Genomic DNA, 25,523 nt, shown 5'->3' on the forward strand with positions numbered 1-25,523 from the left:
TCCTGCCTCTGTTACTTCAGCAGCTCATCATGTTGTTGGTGTTAACATCGTGATTTAACACAAGCTATTTTTTTTTTCTTCATCTTGGTGGTGGTACAAAGTGCCAGCCTCCTGTAGCTCAGGGTGAGAAACACACCCAGAGCAGACAAACACCGAGGGACTTCTTCAAAAATGCTTAATTTATTCACAAGTAATTTCTATAAGGAATTAACGCATTTCCAGACATCATCTTATAACAAGGGTGTCATGTAGATAACAGCTGTCAGCTGTGATGATGAATCCATGCAACAGGTCAGATTAAAAGACTTTATTTACTCTGTGTGCCGCTTTGTAAAGTTCTAGCATTCATTTAACACCCGACCATATTAAGATTGATGGAAATGAAATCCCACATATATTCAGTTTGGAAATGTTAATGTATCCATCCCCTAATTTGTCCAAAGAAACTGTGTGATAAAATGATTTGTATTAACACTGAACCTTATGTATTTGACTAATTGCTTATGGGTTCTGAAAATAGAGGAACCATGCAAACACATGACCTTATTCCTAAACGACTAATGCAGTTTTGTTTGTTAAACCCCTTGAATTAAAGGTGAAAGTCTCCAAGCACATACTGATTGTTCCATGTTAAGTCTACTGTGATGGTAGTGGTGTAGAGGTAAAATTACAAAAGCTGCCACTGTCCAGTTACTTATGGACTTGACTGTATCCAGTTAACAGACAGACAGAAAGAGGCAAATAACAATAAAAACATAACCTCCTCAGCAGAGGCAACACATTTCTCCTCATGCTGACTCCAGATCAGTTACATTGACAGTGCTGTGCAAAAGCCTTAGGCACCCTAGCAGACCTCTATAAATGTAGAGTTAGCTCTCTTCCTTATGATTAGCAAAAGATGGGGAAAAAAAATCAAAGTTTGATAATTGTCTATTTCATTAAAGAAAAGTGCCACATTTTCCCCATATTAATAAAAAATTGATTTCACAAAGGTAACAATCAGTGGTCACAATAACTGATGAATAAAATGATCAGCATAATGATGTTGTAAACAACCAGTTTTCACACATAATAATTCAGCTTTAAATAGAAAGGGCGTCACGTGATATGTAGGTTGTTTTTTTTTTGTTTTTTTTTTGGTCTTTAATGCTTAGCAAACATTGCTATCAATTATTTTGAATTAAAAAGCTTTTTATTATTTTTTATGCACATATGGTCTTTCCATCTTTTGATATCTCCACTAATTTAGCTGTGTGCATTACACACATGCACGCATGCAGCCATTATCAAATCAATAAATGTAAAAGCCACATTTCTAATGGTGCATTAAAATCACTGGTACAACAGCCTGATGGACACAAAGTATCTAATATGTTCACCAGGTTCAGAAGAATCACAATAAATAGCTAATAGGTATTTTCATCAGTGCTTAACCTATTAATATTTTATGAGCAATCACTCAGGTTTAAAAAAAAATGACAAGGAGAGCAGCATTTAGACTTCCAGGCTTTGGGCTGCAGTTATTCTATGAGCTAAAAGAGAACTCCAGATAGCTGCAGCATCATTCTTATTTATAGGGATGGAAGAATAAGGGATACCATATCAAGGATACCACAGGCCAACGACAGCAGGCCAACCGTCATTTCACATCTCTCACAGTAAGTTTATGAGCTGTGTCTACTCGCTGATGAGGTCACATATAGTTATATGGCTGCGACACTATGCACGCTCTGATTTCCGGTCAGATATTTTCCCATATCGGCCATTTACCATGACAATCGGTCTGAAAAGCGTATCCCATTTGTTACAAACCAGAAAGCTGAGAACATGATTAGAAAAACCAAGTCGGACATGAACATGCTCCATAAATATCTAAACAGCATCAGAAAAAACACACAGATTGAAAGATTACCGGCTAACGACTGGACCATCTTCATGGAGGTGAAGCGAACAGGTCTCTGACAACAACAGCTTTCATATTTGGGCAATACCATAAGTTTGTGTTTTTATATATAACAGCCATATAATAAACAAATTACTACCTCACTTGCTCAGTCTATATCGGGATTAGACCTCTGTGTTTTTTTGCACAAATCAAGCATTAGCGAGGTCCGTATTGTCAACACCTCAGCCTGATATTATCCTGTACGAACCTCGCACTTGGTTAATAATCCTTTATAATTCATCATATACAGTTCCAGTAAAAACTGTCAACTTTCCCACTGAACTGAATGGGAAAAAAAAGTCCAACCCTTTAACTGGTAGTGTTATGTGCATGACTGTAAAGACACTTGTGACTGATCCAACCATTACAGTCTGTATTTTATTTTTTGGTGGTGGAGTTTTTAGTTTGTTTGTTTTTTTTTTTTTTTGTCTTCTTCAGTATTTACTTTCACAAGTTCACACTTCTTGAGGCTCGGCCAATGGCTTACCTTCACAAATAAAGTCAACACGTGGTAAATGCTGTAACCATATCAATAACTGAACGTGAGAGTATCACATCACTTCTCGTTCTCGCAGGATGCAGTCACACTCCCACTTGTGTAAGGTGCAAAGAACAGGAAACTGATGAAACCCACTAAAAGAAAACCTCACTAAAAATGTACAAGAATGTAACCAACCCAGCCTTCCTCTGTGCTGTTTCACACACACATACACAACTCCTGAGGAAAAAAAAACTGATATATCCTGAATTTGACATATGCATTAACTCAAAATCTGTTAATTTACCTTAGGCCCAGTTAAATTTTTTTTGCACAAAACAGTAACCATAATGCCCATTTTACTGAACACATTTGAGTCTACAGTGTACAGATATAAATATGCATTCCACAGGTGCGTTTGTGTTTCATTTACAGACCAAGAGGATGAAGAGAAATACTGTACTTGAGTTCTTCAAATGTCATCTTCTGAGAATGTCCCAACTGTCATGTTGCACTAATCTTAACACATCAGCATTCTCCAAGAAGACTGCAAGGTAACAAGTGCTTTGGTGTGAAGAACTGCTTATGAACAGCCTGAGACAAGACGCTCATGATATATTTCAACTGTTTCATACCATTTTGTTAGAGGAGGAAAACATGAGCATGTCAAAGATACAACAGCACCTCCATCGGTGAACACCCGATAACCATCATCTTAACCCCCATTAATCAGTCTGTTCTTCCAAAGCTTTTCTAATAATCTGGAATGACTTTCTGTTAACCCTGTACTGATACAAGTTGCACAACCTACTGAATACACAAGCTGTGTACACCAGCAAAAGCTTAATTTTTCTGTGCTATTCTTGAAACTGATGAGTAAAAAAAAAAAAAAAAAACTACTTAACAGCTCGTAGACATTATGAAATAAATGTCAAGTCAGGAAAAAAAAAAAACAAATCCCAATACTCAGTCTGGTTCAAAATCAAGTCTCTTTATACATAAAATATTGAAATATTGTTAGTAAAAATGAAACTTTCCATGCAACGCTGGTAAAATAAGCCACAGATGCAGATGACACCGAAACTGAAATGATCATTTGCATGGCCAGTTAGAATTACAAAAATTCCCCATTTAAATCAGTTTTATACTTTATAAATACTTCTACTTACATGTTTGACATTGAGTCAAGAAAATTAATTCTTTGTGATTCAGTGATACTGCAATATATGCGGTTTTATGTGAATGAGATATATATAATACATTTTTTTCCCCCTGTCTGCATATATAGTAATGGTAAATGCCACACTGGCAGAACCACTTATGTACTTGTACATTAATACACATATATGCAATTTATTCTTGCAAGACAGAATGTATACAGTGCGTGAGTGAACGTGGCGTGCGTGGGTGACCCCCATCTGCCCTTCCTGATCAGTCTACAACATCCTACTCAAAGCCAACCGACAACTTCTATCAGGAAGGGCCGACCACCAAAACAACACAAAGACAGACAAGAACGAGAGACAAGTGGTGAAGACAATAACTGACGTGAGACACCGAGGAGATGGGGCCTCAACCATACAACCTACCAGGACAAATAACCACACATGAACAAACAGTGACAGCAACAGTCTGTTGTCTAATTAGTGAGCATCCATACCCTAATCTAGGACACCAGAGTCTTGATCCCCTTGAGAGCACACAAAACCGAACTGTGGTGACGGCCACAAACACACAACCATCCACACACAGAGACCCAGATCACAGCTAAATATCCGATCACTACTGTGGCTGGTGTGGTGAGCCAAGACAAAAGTACAGAACCTTACCATATAACGTGGACCACTCCGGCACGTCAGAAGCCATATGGCCGACTCCAGGCAACAACGGAAATGGGTCCAGGATGCAGGGCCCCAGGAGAAAAAGGGCAGTGGAAGGGCACAGGGGCCAGGAAGGGCAGCCACCAGAGCCACCGGGGCAGCACAATGAACCAACAGGGGAATGGCCCGGTGGCACCGGAACACACCCCGACACCACCCCCTCCCCCACGGAAGCACAGGAAGCAGCGCCATACCCAAGGAAAGCACTCAGGGCGCTGCCATGGGCCTGCCAAAAGGGGGGGGCAGAACCACACCACCAGGGCTACGGCCCCCAAAGGGAGGCGCGAGCGGTGGTGGGGACGGGGGGCAAAGGAGCCACTGCAACCGAACCCAAAGCATGGGCAGGGACCACCAAGCCATACGAGGGTGGGGCCTGGCCTCCAGACAAGAGGCGAGACCCAATCCCCTGTGCCAGGAAGCACACGAGCCCCCCAACACCCAAGACTCCCCCAGCACAGCCAGCAGAACCCCTCCAAACTCTCCCCAGCTCCCAATCCACCCCCCACCCTGGGCCCCACCCCAAACACCAAACCCCAAGATTGGGAGACCGCCCAAGTGAGAGTGGGGCAACACCCCACCCCATAAAGACCACGGCCCTCAACCCCCCACCAGCCGTCCACCCCCCAGTGCCAACACCTGCGCCCCACTGCCACCACCCTGGGCCCCACAAGCCCCAGAGTAGGGCCCCGAGACCACAGCAGAAATGGTGAGGCAGACCCCCCCACCCCAGAGCCCCTGACATCCACAGCCACCCAGGGCCAACCCCACATGCCACATTCACCCTACCTACCAACCCCACCATAGTTGTTATATTTAATCTCCCTTGCTGTGTGCGACCCCCAAGTGAGCAAAGATAAAGTGTTGCATTAAAAGCAGGGCAAGACATGTGAATGATATTCAATTCTGACTAAATCTGAAACACTTCATCCTTGACTAACACACAATCCTCATGTTATGATGAACTCATATTGATGACTTTGAGATTGACTTTTCTTAGGTCTAAGAAAATGAAAGGTGATATTCACCTACATATTAGTGATTCATAGTTACCATGGGTGTATCCTTCACCAATTCCTTGAAGTAACCATTGTAACTAAAACCCCTGTACAATGGGCCCACCTTTTGACCTTGGCTTGTGATGCATCCAGGGATAAACACCGGCCCAATGAGCCGCAGGGCCTGTATTGGTCTCAGATCGTCTGTGACCTTGGCTTTTAAGAAAGGTATTGCAAAAGTAAATCACTTTTTTCTTTTGATGATTCTCACTCATTTCACAAAGCTGGTTCAAAATTAAATCAATACTTACATGGATGACTGCCCACGCAGTCCTGAAAACAACAGCCCACATGTGCTGCCACTGCACGGGTGAAAAAAGGCTGTTTTATCTGGTTCTCATCTTATTTTCAATGGATTTCCAGATGCTGAATGTACAGTAATTATTAGGTCAACATGCTAAAAGGGCATGCTTACCCTGGATGATACAAATCGCGGCTTACCGTACCAATTTGCATGAACCACAATTATAATTATATACAGTTTTAAGGGCTCACACCAGCTGCAATAATTTTTCTTTAATACGCCTTGGCAGTAGTATGTCACCATCACAATGTTTGGTGTAATTTTCGTAACACTCTGCATCCAAATATCCAGTAATTATCTCAAAAAAAAAAAAAAAAAATCACTGATTCTTTTATTCATCAAATCACATGTTCATATTACAACAGAGGTAGAAAATATTTCCTAAGTCATGATCTCCTTTAAACTGCAGTTGAGATATCACTTATCTGCAGCCAGTGTGTGTCCCTCCAAACAGTGAGGCAGATAAAGAAACAATGCAATAGGTCTGATCTCCACTTTTACGTGCATTTCTGTCATGACTGTTCACTTGCTTCATCGATCTCATCTGCTGCTTTTGCATTTTCTTGCGTTGGGTCACCAGGTAGGATGTCTGTGACTGTCTGGATGAGTTCCTCAATCTGCTCCTCTGAGAGACGCTCTTCACTCTCTTCTACCATCTAAAAATAAACAGCACATGAAGTTCTCATTCAGCAGCATGCATACAAAGAGACTGTGAGATAAAACAACTTACGAGGTCTGTCCATAAAGTATAGGTCCTTTTTATTTTTTTCAAAAACTATATGGATTTCATTCATATGTTTTTACGTCAGACATGCTTGAACCCTCGTGCGCATGCGTGAGTTTTTCCACGCCTGTCCGTGACGTCATTCACCTGTGAGCACTCCTTGTGGGAGGAGTCGTCCAGCCCCTCGTCGGAATTCCTTTGTCTGAGAAGTTGGTGAGAGACTGGCGCTTTGTTTGATCAAAATTTTTTCTAAACCTGTGAGACACATCGAAGTGGACATGGTTCGAAAAATTAAGCTGGTTTTCAGTGAAAATTTTAACGGCTGATAAGAGATTTTGAGGTGATACTGTCGCTTTAAGGACTTCCCACAGTGCGAGACGTCGCGCAGCGCTCTCAGGCGGCGTCATCAGCCTGTTTCAAGCTGAAAACCTCCACATTTCAGGCTCTATTGATCCAGGACGTCGTGAGAGAACAGAGAAGTTTCAGAAGAAGTCGGTTTCAGCATTTTATCCGGATATTCCACTGTTAAAGGAGATTTTTTTAATGAAAGACGTGCGGACGGGTCCGCGCGTCGGCTCGCAGCCGCCGCGACGCTCCGCCACAGGAAAAACACCTCTGTTGGAAGCCTTAAGGACAAGTTGGAACATGTCCAGCTGTTAAACAATTTCTCATATACTCACTCCACTGAAAGCCATCAAAAGCCGCCTGGATTTTACAAATGGTTATCAACACGGAGGTGTTTTTCCTGTGCCGCCGCACCGCGCCGGCTGCGTCCCGACGCGCGGACCCGGACATTTTCAGCTTCCAAGAATTGTATACAGATCCTTGCAACATGGGGCCGTGCATTATCCTGCTGCAACATGAGGTGATGTTCTTGGATGTATGGCACAACAATGGGCCTCAGGATCTCGTCACGGTATCTCTGTGCATTCAAAACGCCATCAATAAAATGCACCTGTGTTCTTCGTCTATAACAGACGCCTGCCCATACCATAACCCCACCGCCACCATGGGCCACTCGAACCACAACATTGACATCAGAAAACCGCTCACCCACACGACGCCACACACGCTGTCTGCCATCTGCCCTGGACAGTGTGAACCGGGATTCATCCGTAAAGAGAACACCTCTCCAACTCAGACGATCTTGGAGGTGAACATACTGGATGTGGAGGTCCTGGGCTGGTGTGTTTACACGTGGTCTGCGGTTGTGAGGCTGGTTGGATGTACTGCCAAATTCTCTGAAACGCCTTTGGAGACGGCTTATGGTAGAGAAATGAACATTCAATACACGAGCAACAGCTCTGGTTGACATTCCTGCTGTCAGCATGCCAACTGCACGCTCCCTCAAATCTTGCGACATCTGTGGCATTGTGCTGTGTGATAAAACTGCACCTTTCAGAGTGGCCTTTTATTGTGGGCAGTCTAAGGCACACCTGTGCACTAATCATGGTGTCTAATCAGCATCTTGGTATGGCACACCTGTGAGGTGGGATGGATTATCTCAGCAAAGGAGAAGTGCTCACTATCACAGATTTAGACTGGTTTGTGAACAATAATTGAGGGAAATGGTGATATTGTGTATGTGGAAAAAGTTTTAGATCTTTGAGTTCATCTCATACAAAATGGGAGCAAAACCAAAAGTGTTGCGTTTATATTTTTGTTGAGTATATTTCCAACAATGCTAATTAATGAGTACTGTCCCTGTTGACAGCAGGATATACACAGAAAATTCTGAACTTCAAATGTCAACAACTGTGTCACATGATACGCAAGACAGATTTATGTCAACAAACCAGGCTTATCCTTGATCCTGTTCGAGCTGACAGTCAACAGATGATAACTGAATACACTTTGTTCTGGGCAGAGCACTCACATTATTATGCAGGCAGCATATTGGTAATCTATCTCTTTTAGTTTGCCACTTTATGCAGGTGCAAAGTGGTGATGGATGTATGAAGGTTACAATGTGTCCAGCTGACCTATGACAGAAACTCATTTTGATTGTTTATAGCCACAAAAATCATCCTTTTGGCCACTCCAGAATTTATGACCAAAAATAAAGGCCACAATTAAATGAACAATTGATTATTAAATTAATCACCAAACATTTTGACAATCAATTAATGATTTTGAGTCTTTATTTTTCAAAGGTGAAAATTTTCCAGTTTCAGCTTCTTAACTCATATTTTATGGTTTGTTTAATATTTTATTTACTCCTCTGTGATAAAGTGAATAGTTTTGGGTTGTGTAAAAAACAAGGTATTTTAGGATGCTATCCTGGCTTTGGGAAATGCTGACTGACATTTTTCACCATTTTCTGCCACTTTAGGGACCAAACAACTCATCGATTGGTCAAGGAAATAATCTGTTGTGAAAATAATTATTAGTTGCATCCCTAGATTGCACTGATTCAGATGATGCTGATGGTTCAGATTTTGCATATCTCAATGTCTATTTGACTCTCAGACCTCATTATATCTGAATTCCTTCTCATCACACAAAGATCAGTCTAATGTGTTTTGGCAGATCATCACAGCCTCAAGTTTGGAGATGTTCACCAAGTACTTCATATGTGCTTGCAAACCATCCCAATAAGCAACAGAAGTCACATTCTCAAGAGTCCAGCAGAACTGGATTATTTAGAAAAAGCAGTAGTGCAATCCTGAAACCAACCCAAGAGACACTCTTCACCCAAGACAATGCCTTCAGACTGCCCCCAAAAAATGCCCAAATTTTTAAAGTGCGTAAACAGAAGCTCTGAGAAGACCTAGTAATAACAACATGCCTGCTAAACACAAACACAGCTCTCCATACCCAAAGAATGGGATTAACTGTAGCAAGGTTCCACACACCCCATATTAAAGCAAAAAGCCTATAATGACATCTTGAATGAGGTCATCATAATCCTTCTCCAGGTCCACAGGACACATGTAGCACTGGTTGAACAGCAAATTCCCATGAAAACCTATCCTTGGAAATGTAATGAGCTGTTCAACTGTTCCATGGCCTGAAATGGATCTGTACATTTCTTAATCAGAGCTTCTACAATCTCTACAATCAGTTTCTTCTCCACCATCCTAATATAAGCTTTCCCAGGGAGGCTGGGGTGTGTGACACCCAGATGGCTGACACACAATTAGAATTTCTCTTTATTTCCTAAGGGGGAACCACTATCACCATCTACTTGTCCATAGGTACTGTGCCACACATGCAGTAAAACAAAACAGGTCCTTCAGGACAGAACAACAATACCCAGTGCCTTCAGAATCTCAGTTGCTGACGATGTTTGTGGAATCAATGGACACCCTGATTTGCAGCACTTGAGAAGCCAAATGAGGAATCAAAATTTCAGGTTTGCAATTGTCCTAGATCAAGACTACGGTGCAGGCTTTTAATGACTTCAAAAATGTATCTGTATGTGGTGAAAGTGTTGAGCCTTGATTGGTTAAGGGCCCGGTCACACGGCACACGACGATAGCTGAATGAAGGAAAAAAGTCACAAAGTCACAAATCATCAAGAAAAGGTGGACGAATGTGCCTGCACTTCTCCCATCACCAAAAAACCTGCGAATCAAGAGCGCATAAAGGAAAAAAACAAAACTGGAATTAACAACAGAAAAACGAGGTGAACGGCGACCTTGAATCAAAAGGAAACATGCAAATGTGTGCACAGCCACAAATGGTTGGCAAGTGTGTGTACGTACAGCCTTTCCAGTCGCAGACGACTGGAACATGCATAAATAGTTAAAGTAGTTGATAAAACGTTCTTGCCACTATTGTTTCTGTATGACAACGTTGCTTTTCGTACCACACATGTAAGAGTCACGTTCAGCTCATTGGATCTTTAGTTATTGATCCATTCAGATATCGTCAACGCTCGTGTAAGACATCGGACTTGAGAGGCTGGACGAAGTTGGATGACAGTCAAACGGAACACTGATGGTACGGGAACTACGCAAACGATGAGGAACCATCAGGACAGAAAGAAAAACGGAATATGGATGAATTGAGGTTGTCGTCGGGTTTCATTCACATTTTTCAACAGTTTGAAAATTCTGACGAAGTGCCAGCTACAGGAACGCAGCTGGACGATGGTTAAACGCTGTGTCAGAAAGTCAGTGTAAGTCCAGATTTGTTTCATTTTGGCTTCAGTGTCCTTCGTTAGTGCCGTGTGACCGGAGACTAAGATGCGAAGTAACACTTGCATCATGAGGCAGCATCAGCATTGACATTTTAGTCACGCGGTGCGTTTGCTGTGCATGACCAGCAAATAGGTGCCTGAGTGTTGAGGACCCCAGTAACTGAAGAAGGCCAAGGGATGCCCACGCTTCACCTGGTTGTGGCAGATAAATGGTTACTTTTGAGAAGTGATGGACCAGTTATTTGCCATGCAGGAGTCAAGGCGGTTACTTGGTGTCATGGATGCAGCGAGGTGCAGCACCACTGCATATTGTGAGATGTGAGACAACTTTGATACTTTCACTGCATCCAGATACACTACTCATGGCTATGTACAAGAAGTCATTGAAAACCTGGATCTTAGTTTTGAGCCAGAACTGTCACAAACCCAGACACTCCAATCCCTCACTTAGCTTCTCAAGTGCTGGAATTAGGGTATCCAGTGATTTAACAAAGGTCACAGAATCTTCTCCAAGTCGAGATAAGTGCATCTTTCCTTGCTGAGACAGGCACATAAGACACCGTTTTCCACAATGCTACCCAACACCTAGTGCAGGTTAGGGTAGTATCTTACTGGGCTGTGACAGAGTGTGAATGGCATTTGCAAGGGAATTCACAAATTTTTGCAAAAAGTTCATGCTGTTTTGTAATGTCCTTACAAGTCGCAGGACGTCACTCTCCTGTCAGTTGAATTTTGAACTGTCCAAAAAATTTGCGGGACACATTTTCTCATTAAATAGTCACAGAGTCGTCGCAGGCATCTTGAACTATTCTGAATTTAGTTTCTGTGAGTCAGAAAGTGTGCAACATGTGAGACACCTTGTGAAGGGTTGACAACACACTCTTCCTTTTATATGACTGGAGAGGAACTGTACTTCTGGGAGCGGTGCAACCATGGCAGAGAAAGTCCAACAGCCTCCAGCCAAACAGCTCTGCTGCCAGGCCAGCTACAACTCGGTGTGCAGGCAGGGGCATTCGGTTGGATGAGACCTGTCTGGCAGCAGAGGAGGATGGCAACAACACAAGCAATCCAGATTTATTCTGTTTTATTCTTTGGAGGACTGCAATGGAAACATGCTGTTGGCCCAGCCGTGCAGGCATGTGCAGTGGGCTGGATGAGTCCTGTCCGGCGGCAGAGGAGGAGGACAATGCGCATGACCTGGATTCATTCTTTTTGCTTTATTTGTTTTGGAGGACCACAATGGAAATAACTAAAACTTGTGTTATTGTCTGCAATTTTATATACCATATTGTCGAAATGCAGCGTGGTGTCACTCTCATCATCATCATTCTGCAAGTCAGTGGCTCACCACACAAAGCATTGACTTTTATCTTCTTTATTTTATCTCCTCCGCTAGTTTTTTGTTTGTTTGTTTTTTAATTTATTATTTACAGGGCTTTGCCTTTGATGGCTACAGTTTTGGGTATTTCCACAGCCACTTTTTGCATAATAACAGCATTATAGCAGCATCATAGCAGCCCACAGCTATCCTGAGCACTTTGTTTGCATGTGTCGTCATTTCAATGTTATTACAAATAAAAAATTGTTGCTAAATTACAAGTTTTGTGTCGACTACTACTTGCTACAAGTCACAGCCTAAGAAGACACTAGCCTAAACACTGAACACAGTAGACACTAAAACTCATACTTAATGGATGCCAGAAATCACTGTGAAAATTTTGTCATCGTTACATGGTTTTATTTCTGTACCTCTGTTATTCCAGAAGTGACTGCATGGATATACAAAACTGTATTGTGATGGGTTTCATGAGAAAAGTGTTTCAAAAAGTTCAAAGATTTATTTTAAAAACACAGAAAAAGCATCTGATGCCGTTACTGCCCTATTTTTTTATTTCATTCTCTTAATCTCAACAAAAAAGAAAAGATTGTTGGAAAATAACCATAATAATGAAAATGACTCACTAGCTGAATTTCCACTGCTGTCTGTGGCCGGTGGTTCAACAGCTGCAGCTTTTCTGCCCTAATCAGTGAGAGAAAGGATGCATTACACAAACCATTCACAACTTAGTCTATGTATTCTTAAAACAGAAACAACATTTACATCTCTCACTGACTTGGTGAGTTTGTGATGCATCATGGTGGTGAGGAATTCTTTGACAATCTCTGGACTCTGTCTGCTGCAGGGTGTCTTTGACAGGTACTTCAGTGTCTATATGGAAAAGCAGATGGAACAGTGAGGTCTGTTTTGCAAAACTGCAAATGCAGCTGAGCATTAGTGCAAAGACAGAAAATCCCCGGACCTCATACATGACGGTGTTCAGGTTCTGCTGTCCTGTGCTGTGTTTGTTCTTGCCGCTGTCTTTCCTCTGTTCCTTGAGGTCCGTTAGTAGTTTGAACACCTGACAAAAACACACAAAATTATAGAGTGAACAAGTGCAATACAAAGCAAAATTCTTTACCAGTAACAATGGGTATAAACCATCTTACCTCATAATTACTGAGCATTGCAGCACTGGCATTTTTTCTGAAAGGTAAATAAAATGAGACGAGTCATTACGTTTCTGTGTAGGCTCTCAGTTGTCCAGGTGGTTTAAATAGTAGAGAAGCTTGAATCTTCGACTAGACTGGGTTACTTGACGTGAGGAAACGTCTGTCTTGACTCTTGTAGAGTCAAGACAGAAGTCAGACTACCAGAGCTGAGGAAGCTTCTGCGATTTGAAGCGAAAACATCCTCATTTGAAGCGAAACATCCTCACGTCAAGCAACCCAGTCTAGTCGAAGATTCAAGCTTCTCTACTATGACGAGTCATTACATATAAAAATCAACCTGAAGGTTCCCCTGAAAAAATATCACAGGTTTTCCCATAACAAATGTACAGACAAACCCTAAATATTATGTCATCTCTAATAGTCTTAAACTACAGTCCCTTGCCATGTTAATACATCTGAAGTATTCTGCCAAGTGAGTCATTTGGTTTGACTTCCAATAGTCACACTTCCCTTAATATGACAGGCAATGATTGGAAAGTTCGTGACCAGAGCTACCAAAAATCCAAAATCAATCAATCAATCAATCAATTTTTTTTTTTTATATAGCGCCAAATCACAACAAACAGTTGCCCCAAGGCGCTTTATATTGTAAGGCAAGGCCATACAATAATGATGTAAAACCCCAACGGTCAAAACGACCCCCTGTGAGCAAGCACTTGGCTACAGTGGGAAGGAAAAACTCCCTTTTAACAGGAAGAAACCTCCAGCAGAACCAGGCTCAGGGAGGGGCAGTCTTCTGCTGGGACTGGTTGGGGCTGAGGGAGAGAACCAGGAAAAAGACATGCTGTGGAGGGGAGCAGAGATCGATCACTAATGATTAAATGCAGAGTGGTGCATACAGAGCAAAAAGAGAAAGAAACAGTGCATCATGGGAACCCCCCAGCAGTCTACGTCTATAGCAGCATAACTAAGGGATGGTTCAGGGTCACCTGATCCAGCCCTAACTATAAGCTTTAGCAAAAAGGAAAGTTTTAAGCCTAATCTTAAAAGTAGAGAGGGTGTCTGTCTCCCTGATCTGAATTGGGAGCTGGTTCCACAGGAGAGGAGCCTGAAAGCTGAAGGCTCTGCCTCCCATTCTACTCTTACAAACCCTAGGAACTACAAGTAAGCCTGCAGTCTGAGAGCGAAGCGCTCTATTGGGGTGATATGGTACTACGAGGTCCCTAAGATAAGATGGGACCTGATTATTCAAAACCTTATAAGTAAGAAGAAGAATTTTAAATTCTATTCTAGAATTAACAGGAAGCCAATGAAGAGAGGCCAATATGGGTGAGATATGCTCTCTCCTTCTAGTCCCCGTCAGCACTCTAGCTGCAGCATTTTGAATTAACTGAAGGCTTTTTAGGGAACTTTTAGGACAACCTGATAATAATGAATTACAATAGTCCAGCCTAGAGGAAATAAATGCATGAATTAGTTTTTCAGCATCACTCTGAGACAAGACCTTTCTGATTTTAGAGATATTGCGTAAATGCAAAAAAGCAGTCCTACATATTTGTTTAATATGCGCTTTGAATGACATATCCTGATCAAAAATGACTCCAAGATTTCTCACAGTATTACTAGAGGTCAGGGTAATGCCATCCAGAGTAAGGATCTGGTTAGACACCATGTTTCTAAGATTTGTGGGGCCAAGAACAATAACTTCAGTTTTATCTGAGTTTAAAAGCAGTAAATTAGAGGTCATCCATGTCTTTATGTCTGTAAGACAATCCTGCAGTTTAGCTAATTGGTGTGTGTCCTCTGGCTTCATGGATAGATAAAGCTGGGTATCATCTGCGTAACAATGAAAATTTAAGCAATACCGTCTAATAATACTGCCTAAGGGAAGCATATATAAAGTGAATAAAATTGGTCCTAGCACAGAACCTTGTGGAACTCCATAATTAACTTTAGTCTGTGAAGAAGATTCCCCATTTACATGAACAAATTGTAATCTATTAGACAAATATGATTCAAACCACCGCAGCGCAGTGCCTTTAATACCTATGGCATGCTCTAATCTCTGTAATAAAATTTTATGGTCAACAGTATCAAAAGCAGCACTGAGGTCTAACAGAACAAGCACAGAGATGAGTCCACTGTCCGAGGCCATAAGAAGATCATTTGTAACCTTCACTAATGCTGTTTCTGTACTATGATGAATTCTAAAACCTGACTGAAACTCTTCAAATAGACCATTCCTCTGCAGATGATCAGTTAGCTGTTTTACAACTACCCTTTCAAGAATTTTTGAGAGAAAAGGAAGGTTGGAGATTGGCCTATAATTAGCTAAGATAGCTGGGTCAAGTGATGGCTTTTTAAGTAATGGTTTAATTACTGCCACCTTAAAAGCCTGTGGTACATAGCCAACTAACAAAGATAGATTGATCATATTTAAGATCGAAGCATTAAATAATGGTAGGGCTTCCTTGAGCAGCCTGGTAGGAATGGGGTCTAATAAACATGTTGATGGTTTGGATGAAGTAACTAATGAAAATAACTCAGACAGAACAATCGGAGAGAAAGAGTCTAACCAAATACCGGCATCACTGAAAGCAGCCAAAGATAACGATACGTCTTTGGGATGGTTATGAGTAATTTTTTCTCTAATAGTTAAAATTTTGTTAGCAAAGAAAGTCATGAACTCATTACTAGTTAAAGATAATGGAATACTCAGCTCAATAGAGCTCTGACTCTTTGTCAGCCTGGCTACAGTGCTGAAAAGAAACCTGGGGTTGTTCTTATTTTCTTCAATTAGTGATGAGTAGAAAGATGTCCTAGCTTTACGGAGGGCTTTTTTTATAGAGCAACAGACTCTTTTTCCAGGCTAAGTGAAGATCTTCTAAATTAGTGAGACGCCATTTCCTCTCCAACTTACGGGTTATCTGCTTTAAGCTACGAGTTTGAGAGTTATACCATGGAGTCAGACACTTCTGATTTAAAGCTCTCTTTTTCAGAGGAGCTACAGCATCCAAAGTTGTCTTCAATGAGGATGTAAAACTATTGACGAGATACTCTATCTCCCTTACAGAGTTTAGGTAGCTACTCTGCACTGTGTTGTTATATGGCATTAGAGAACATAAAGAAGGAATCATATCCTTAAACCTAGTTACAGCGCTTTCTGAAAGACTTCTAGTGTAATGAAACTTATTCCCTACTGCTGGGTAGTCCATCAGAGTAAATGTAAATGTTATTAAAAAATGATCAGACAGAAGGGAGTTTTCAGGGAATACTGTTAAGTCTTCTATTTCCATACCATAAGTCAGAACAAGATCTAAGATATGATTAAAGTGGTGGGTGGACTCATTTACTTTTTGAGCAAAGCCAATAGAGTCTAATAATAGATTAAATGCAGTGTTGAGGCTGTCATTCTCAGCATCTGTGTGGATGTTAAAATCGCCCACTATAATTATCTTATCTGAGCTAAGCACTAAGTCAGACAAAAGGTCTGAAAATTCACAGAGAAACTCACAGTAACGACCAGGTGGACGATAGATAATAACAAATAAAACTGGTTTTTGGGACTTCCAATTTGGATGGACAAGACTAAGAGACAAGCTTTCAAATGAATTAAAGCTCTGTCTGGGTTTTTGATTAATTAATAAGCTGGAATGGAAGATTGCTGCTAATCCACCGCCCCGGCCCGTGCTACGAGCATTCTGACAGTTAGTGTGACTCGGGGGTGTTGACTCATTTAAACTAACATATTCATCCTGCTGTAACCAGGTTTCTGTTAGGCAGAATAAATCAATATGTTGATCAATTATTATATCATTTACCAACAGGGACTTAGAAGAGAGAGACCTAATGTTTAATAGACCACATTTAACTGTTTTAGTCTGTGGTGCAGTAGAAGGTGCTATATTATTTTTTCTTTTTGAATTTTTATGCTTAAATAGATTTTTGCTGGTTATTGGTAGTCTGGGAGCAGGCACCGTCTCTACGGGGATGGGGTAATGAGGGGATGGCAGGGGGAGAGAAGCTGCAGAGAGGTGTGTAAGACTACAACTCTGCTTCCTGGTCCCAACCCTGGATAGTCACGGTTTGGAGGATTTAAGAAAATTAGCCAGATTTCTAGAAATGAGAGCTGCTCCATCCAAAGTGGGATGGATGCCGTCTCTCCTAACAAGACCAGGTTTTCCCCAGAAGCTTTGCCAATTATCTATGAAGCCCACCTCATTTTTTGGACACCACTCAGACAGCCAGCAATTCAAGGAGAACATGCGGCTAAACATGTCACTCCCGGTCTGATTGGGGAGGGGCCCAGAGAAAACTACAGAGTCCGACATTGTTTTTGCAAAGTTACACACCGATTTAATGTTAATTTTAGTGACCTCCGATTGGCGTAACCGGGTGTCATTACTGCCGACGTGAATTACAATCTTATCAAATTTACGCTTAAGTAAATTTGTAACAACAAAATGTAACAAATGACACCTTAAACAAAATAGGCTGGTGTTATGGGTGGTGTTTGGGCATAAAACTAAACATCGACAGGTTCTAGCAGTAACCAATAGGGGCCAGCCAGTTGGGGGTTTGAACTAATGATCCTCTGGTCTCAAGCCCACTGTTTAACCACCAGACCATGACCACCCAGAAAAACAGGGTGGCACTGATTGATTGATTCCGATGGATTGAAACTTTTGGAACCGGTTTCCCATCCTGACTCTCATCAACTCCCAGTGGTTCCCTAGAATTTTTTTTTCAGACCCAGTGGTACCTGTTGGCTTTATCAGCACTGATTCTGGTGTGAAATGAGGAGTTTTATCAGCACATAATGAGAAAGTATGTCATGGGGGAAAGTATACAGTGCACACACAGAGGTGAAAAACCTCCAACTAATGTCCGACTTCTTTTTGTTTTTAACTAGCCAAAATCTGTGGAACAGAACAGATTTTGACACCCAACACCTTCTACTGAAAGCTCTGACTGCACTGATGTGAACTGCAGTGGGAGTGTCAAACTGCGGTCATGTGACCACCAGTAAAACAAACAAAAACATAATAATTACACAAGTATTGCGCTGTCAAATCACTATACAAATAATATTTGGTCCACATAAAATTGCTTTGGTGAGAGAATAATGGAATGAAAGTGCTCCGGATGCACTGAAATGATTATTAACATCCGACTGAATGGATATTTGGCTGAATTTTTGTAGGCGTCATTAACAAAGTACTTCTGGGCTGGCAGGAGCAAATCCTGTTTAACCTATGTTCAATTAAATACACCACAAAGACAAGATATTTAATGTTCAAACTGACAAATTTTATTGTTTTTGTATAAATATTTGCTCATTTTGAAATGGATGCCTGCAACACGTTTCAAAAAACTTGGGACAGTGGTATGTTTACCACTGTGTTACATCACCTTTCCTTCTAACAACACTCAATAAGCGTTTGGGAACTGAGGACACTAATTGTTGAAGATTTGTAGGTGGAATTCTTTCCCATTCTTGCTTGATGCATGACTTCAGTTGTTCAACAGTCTGGGGACTCCGTTGTCGTATTTTGCGCTTCATAATGAGCCACACATTATCAATGGGCGACAGGTCTGGACTGCAGGCAGGCCAGTTTAGTACCCGCACTCTTTTACTACGAAGCCACGCTGTTGTAACGTGCAGAATGTCTTTGAAGGGCATTTTCTTGCTGAAATAAGCAGGGACGTCCCTAAAATAGACGTTGCTTGGATGGCAGCAAGTGTTGCTCCAAAACCTGGATGTACCTTTCAGCATTGATGGTGCCTCACAGATGTGTAAGTTGCCCATGCCATGGGCACTAACACACCCCCATACCATCACAGATGCTGGCTTCTGAACTTTGCACTGGTAACAATCTGGATGGTCTTTTTCCTCTTTTGTCCTGAGGACATAACGTCCATGATTTCCAAAAACAATTCAAAATGTGGACTCATCAGACCACAGCACACTTTTCCACTTTGCGTCTGTCCATTTCAAATGAGCTCAGGCTCAGAGAAGAGGGCAGCGTTTCTGGATGTTGATGTATGGCTTTTGATTTGCATGGTAGAGTTTTAACTTGCATTTGTAAATGTAGCGGCGAACTGCGTTAACTGACAATGGTTTTCTGAAGTGTTCCTGAGCCCACGCAGTAAGATCCTTTACACAATCATGTCGGTTTTTAATGCAGTGCTGCCTAAGGGATCAAAGGCATTCAATGCTGGTTTTCGGCCTTGCCGCTTACCTGTAGAAAGTTCTCCATATTTTCTGAATCTTCTGATTATATTATAGACTGCAGATGATGGAATCCCTAAATTCCTTGCAATTGAACGCTGAGAAACATTGTTCTTAAACTGTTGGACTATTTTTTCACAAAGTGATCCTCGCCCCATCTTTGCTTGTGAACAGCTGAGACTTTTGGGGATGCTCCTTTTATATCCAATCATGGCACTCACAATTAGTGTCCTCAGTTCCCAAACGCTTATTGAGTGTTGTTATAAGGAAAGGTGATGTAACACAGTGGTAAACATACCACTCTCCCAGCTTTTTTGAAACATGTTGCAGGCATCCATTTCAAAATGAGCAAATAATTGCACAAAAACAATAACATTTATCAGTTTGAACATTAAATATCTTGTCTTTGTGGTGTATTCAATTGAATATAGGTTGAAGAGGATTTGCAAATCATTGTATTCTGTTTTTATTTACATTTCACACAACATCCCAACTTCATTGGAATTAGGTTGTATATAAGTAAAATTTATTTATATAGCACCTGCTTGTTATATATGGATATATATCACTGATTTAGCGAGCCATTTGACAAGGCAGTGCTCTGAAAGTGATCACCAAAACTTTAAACAGAAGTCTATACTTTAAAAGGAGCCAGTGCACTGATGACAACAGGTGTGGCATGAGACCACTTAGAAGCCTTTGTAAGAAGCCTCACAGCCTATTCTGAACTGTTTGTAAATAAAAGAATTGCTGAGACAAAAAAGTATTACACTAAACTAAATGTGAAGAAATGAAAGCATGAAGGATAATTTCATGTTCAGAATGAGATACAATGTGACTAAAGCAGTTCCTCAATTTATTTATTTTTTTTTTGGGGGGGGGGGGGGTTGTATAACATCACTTATATGCTTATTAAAGTTGAGAACATTGTCAATTATATAAGGGCTGAGTGGATCCTTGTCATTTGATTGGTGCTTTGTGTGTCACTTGACATGGGTTAATTGTCCCATTTGTGTTGCATTGCATTTAGAGTGCAGTTTGGTTCCATAAGTGCAAATTTGGTTCCATACGTTTGTTACCAATGCGCACGCGTGCGCACACACGCACACACACACACAACGTGCGCGCATGTGCACACACACAGAACAAATCCACTGCGCTGTAAGCCGTCTGGAGGCTGTTTGCAGGAAGTTAGAATGAAAAGCTGGACTAATTCCTGAAGTTATTTTTTTTCCCACTGCACTGAGGAGTACACAGTCTTTTTTTTTGTAGCACACAGCACACATGCGGGACAATGCCACAAGTGAGACAACGATTTGATTGAGCTAAGCTAACTGTGCTAGTTCTTGTAACAGACACACACAAAATCCACTCCGCTGTAAGCCATCTATAGGCATGAAGAGCTGTTCAGATGAAAAGCTGATGTGATTTTTGGCTGTACTGTGGAACTACATGAAGTCTTTTTTTATGGAAGTCCGAAGTCAGTGCACAGCATCTGGACTTCATGTCACAAAATATAAGTCCCTTTTCTGCTGTTTATAACTTAATAAAATATCAAATGACAGCGATCTATTTTAGCCATTATATAAAACAAATAATGAATGTTTTTCCATTCTTACATTTTACATTGCTTCGCCTCGTTGAATGGTTTGCTCCAGCTTTCACCTCATGAACGTACCACTGACCTCTTAAACATTATTTTTATAATGTAACACCCAGATTTCCAACAACAACAGAGAGCCAAGGTTGTCAAGCATAAGGGGAGCAAAGTTGTCTGACGCAGAAAAAAGAACTTTGGTTTCACCCATATTAAGCGATGTATAATTAGCAGCCATCCAGCTGTTTATGAAATTAACAGTCTTGAAGTAGAGACAGTTCAGCAACATTCTGAGGTGTAGAAGAATTGTACAGCTGAATATCATCTGGATAACAATAACATGGCCGCCTTCAAAGGTACTCAAGATGTGTCCAAGTAGGAGCAAATACAACACAAATAGGTCCTAAAACAGAACCGTGGGGCACACCACATTACAGAATGGCAGAATGCACTTAATTAATTAATTAATTATGCACTGTGCGTACCACTTGTAAGTAAAATGTCAAATGAGCTCACTCACTATCCCAGCAGTCACAGGGTGGTGTACATCCTGGACAGGATGCCAGTCTGTCGCAGGGCCAATGTCAAATGAGCTGACTATTCTAAATAAATAAAGAATTATGAAAATATTGATGTATTGCGTTTTAGCTTTGGTGTCATATACCCTGAAAAATTAAGTTATAAAGACGGGGAAATTTGCCTGATTTCAGCTGCTGCTGATAAACATTCAGAAACGTCAAGCTGTGATGAATGTGGCCTTTGATGACATCATGTAGGTACAGGCCCTCAACTGAGATGTATGGGGAAAACCTGTTTTTGTGTACTCTGACGGTGAATAAGTCAAAATGGTTAAAATATGTATTTTGCAAGGATGTAGTCACATGACTATGACACTTCATGAAACAAAATATCACCACATAAACATAAAAATACATGTATATGTCTTATTTACGTTTGACAACTATGCACAAGCTGGAAAACTGCGATTAAAATATGTATTTAATATTTTCTGAAGCCCAAGCATAACACATGTCAATAAATGAGGCGCGCACCAAAGCGATATCTGACATACATGCTGTATGAACTATTTTGAACCAAACACATTCGAAGAAAAATCCTTACACTTCCATGGCAGCAAGTTCGCCACTTTGGTCCGTCACAAAAAATGTCCGTGTAGAAAGAAAAAGGCACCAGATCCGTCCCACTGGCTGTTCTGCGCATGCGCAAAACTCTGTCATTGTACATACATACATCAAACTGTAATGTATAATGTACGATAAAAATAGTCATTTGTTAGACGTTCTTTAAAGATATATATATATATATATATTTGTTAGACGTTCTTTAAAGAACGTCTAACAAATAACTTTTTTCTCTTTTTTTCTTTACTAAAACGTATTTTTCACAGGATAAATTTGTCCTACATGAAAAACATCAACGCTGATGAAATGTTAAATTAGAGTTATATTATAGAAAGGCATTTCATAAAATTACTCTGTGGTTCACATACAGTAACAACAATTGTTGAAAAATGAAATTCACACAGACACACAATGTGTGTGTGTGTGTGTGTGTGTGTGTGTGTATATATATATATATATATATATATATATATATATATATATATATATATATATATATATATATATATATATTATGCACATATATATATATATCTTAGTGGCATTGTAAAAGTCAAACTAATGTGTTTTTAAATATATGTTCCATGTATCAGCACAATGACTTCAATTAAAGCTTTCCATCGCAAATGATCGGAATTTAAGGGAATAAAACACCATCAGCTGCATTAGAAAAAAAGCTGATTTAATAAGAAGATGAGAAATCTGTCTCTAATTAACATATTGTGTAGAGTTGTACAAGTATATTGAAAATGAAACAATTTTTTCACCGTCACAAACAAAACCCTTAATGTTTACCAAAGGTGTTGCATTACTGCCGCCTACCGGATCTGACCCGCCTACTGCATGTTCTCTCCAGGCTCTACAGTTTCTGATTGCTGAATAAAGATTACAAAGACCAGTTGAGTGTTTACCTACAGACTAGTTTGTTTTCCCAGTCTTGTAACTTCTGCACAGAATTTCTATGCATCTGGTCTAGATTTGAAATGAATTCAGCCGTCTACCTTTCATTTTGGCAGCCTAGCACTGATGGCAGCACATAACAATAGTTCCCTCCTTGCTTGTTTGGAAACATTGTGTGTCATTACCCGCAACACCTGCATGTGGTGGAAGCCACGTAAACATAACTTTAGTACCTTGAAGCACAACACAGATCCTGTTGATTTCTGGATCTACATGTCTTTGCACAGCCCCAGTCCACTATGTATTATTATTATTATACGTATTTGACATTGAACATAGTTTTGGCTATTTGTCTCCTTTACTTCTTACAGAAATATTTTCGTTTCCTTTTTCTTTTTATTGTTGTTTATGCACCAATGACACCAGATCAAATTCCTTGTATGTGAGAACTTACTTGGTAATAAACTCGATTCTGATTCTGGATGGGGGGTCACAGCACTTGTGTGTGTGTGTGTGTGTGTATATATGAACACCTGTGAAAATCAATGTTAATATTTGGTACAGTAGCCTTTGTTTGCAATTACAGAAGTCAAATGTTTCCTGTAGTTGTTCACCAGGTTTATACACACTGCAGCAGGGATTTTGGTCCACTCCTCCATACAGATCTTCTCTAGATCTTTCAGGTTTGGAGTTTCAGCTCCCTCCAAAGATTTTCTATTGAGTTCAGGTCTGGAGACTGGCCAGTCCACTCCAGGACCTTAAAATGCTTCTTACGGAGCCCCTCCTTAGTTGCCCTGGCTGTGTGTTTGGGGTCATTGTCATGCTGGAAGACCCAGCCATGACCCATCTTCAATGCACTTACTGAGGGAAGGAGGTTGTTTGCCAAAATCTCGCAATACATGACCCCATCCATCCTCCCTTCAATTCGGTGCAGTTGTCCTGTCCCCTGTGCAGAAGAGCACCCCCAGAATATGATGTTTCCACCCCCATGCTTCATGGTTGGGATGGTTTTCTTGGGGTTGTTCTCATCCTCTAAACATGGTAAGTGGAGTTGATTCCAAAAAGCTCTATTTTGGTCTCATCTGACCACATAACCATCTGGATCATCCAGATGGTCACTGGTGAACTTCAAATGGGCCTGGACATGTGCTGGCTTGAGCAGGGGGACCTTGCTGCCCTGCAGGATTTTAAACCATGACAGCATCATGTGTTACTAATGTAATCTTTGTGACTGTGGTCCCAGCTCTCTTCAGGTCATTGACCAGGTCCTCCTGTGTAGTTCTGAGCTTTCTCAGAATCATCCTTACCACACAAAGTGAGATCTTGCATGGAATCCCAGATCGAGGGAGATTGACAGTCATCTTGTGTTTCTTCCACTTTCTCTAAAAAAGAGAGCTCCTCTAAAAAAGAGAGCTTTAAATCAGAAGTGCCTGACTCCGTGGTATAACTCACAAACTCGTAGCTTAAAGCAGATAACCCGTAAGTTGGAGAGGAAATGGCGTCTCACTAATTTAGAAGATCTTCACTTAGCCTGGAAAAAGAGTCTGTTGCTCTATAAAAAAAGCCCTCCGTAAAGCTAGGATATCTTTCTACTCATCACTAATTGAAGAAAATAAGAACAACCCCAGGTTTCTTTTCAGCACTGTAGCCAGTCTGACAAAGAGTCAGAGCTCTATTGAGCTGAGTATTCCATTAACTTTAACTAGTAATGACTTCATGACTTTCTTTGCTAACAAAATTGTAACTATTAGAGAAAAAATTACTCAGAACCATCCCAAAGACGTATCGTTATCTTTGGCTGCTTTCAGTGATGCCGGTATTTGGTTAGACTCTTTCTCTCCGATTTGTTATGTGTTGACGCGGGTTGAGGAGCGGACCTGCGTCAGACAGGACCCAGCGCTAAAAATAACCAGAGAGCGGTTCCAAACAGAAACTATTTATTATTCACCTGTGCTTAAAAGTGTAAAAACATAAAAACAACGTCCCTCTGGTGGAGTGATTCATGGCTCGCTCTCCAGCGCCCGCAAGGATTAAAGCCGGCGCTCCTGGACTTCCTACCACCGCCAAACACCCCCCAGGTGGACACGACAAACTGATTCTCTGTGAAGCAAAGAGAAGGTGAGGTAAGGCAACAGATACAACTATATCTTCCAATAAACACACGCTATCAGCAACACACTCAGGTCAGTGTCCTTTTTTTTTTACTTTATGCAAATGAGCAGCTTCTCACAACAAGTGGAGGATCACTTATCCTTCACGCCACAGCAGTGAGAAGCAAACTGCACAATTCTCTTCACAATTCCAGTATACTGTGCAACAAAACACCAAGCCACTATCAACAACTACTCAAACACTCAATTACCTTTCGTGTGTGCTGACAGCATGTGTCCTCACCCCTCCCCGCTTCACGGGCTCGATGTGTCAAAACCCAGGCGCGGTCCTCAGCGTCTCACAAACGAACGTCACAAGGTCGAGTTCCCGGCAGTTCTGCTTGAATCACACATGACTTAAATGCAGAACGCCATCCAATTATCTGCTTCAGCTGCAAGTCGTCCAGGTTGCACGTGAGCACCACTCACAGGTGCTTTCCATGATGTTAATGAGGGTGAAGACTCTTCAGCCAGCACCTTCT

The 25,523-nt window shown here is 41.1% G+C and overlaps 1 protein-coding gene across 1 annotated transcript; it reads right to left on the minus strand.

Moving 5' to 3' along the window:
• Window positions 1-5,972: 5,972 nt before the first annotated feature.
• crcp (calcitonin gene-related peptide-receptor component protein) lies at window positions 5,973-22,039 on the minus strand. Its single transcript, XM_034178136.1, has 6 exons — window positions 21,972-22,039; window positions 13,018-13,054; window positions 12,831-12,929; window positions 12,645-12,739; window positions 12,493-12,550; window positions 5,973-6,318 (listed from the first exon to the last, which is right to left on the minus strand). The coding sequence occupies exons 1-6, from the start codon at window positions 21,977-21,979 to the stop codon at window positions 6,175-6,177; spliced, it is 441 nt and encodes a 146-aa protein (XP_034034027.1). The 5' UTR covers window positions 21,980-22,039; the 3' UTR covers window positions 5,973-6,174.
• Between the last annotated feature and the right edge of the window lie 3,484 nt (window positions 22,040-25,523).

Source organism: Thalassophryne amazonica, chromosome 9, assembly GCF_902500255.1.
Source record: "Thalassophryne amazonica chromosome 9, fThaAma1.1, whole genome shotgun sequence".
In the NCBI taxonomy this organism is placed as follows: Eukaryota; Metazoa; Chordata; class Actinopteri; order Batrachoidiformes; family Batrachoididae; genus Thalassophryne; species Thalassophryne amazonica.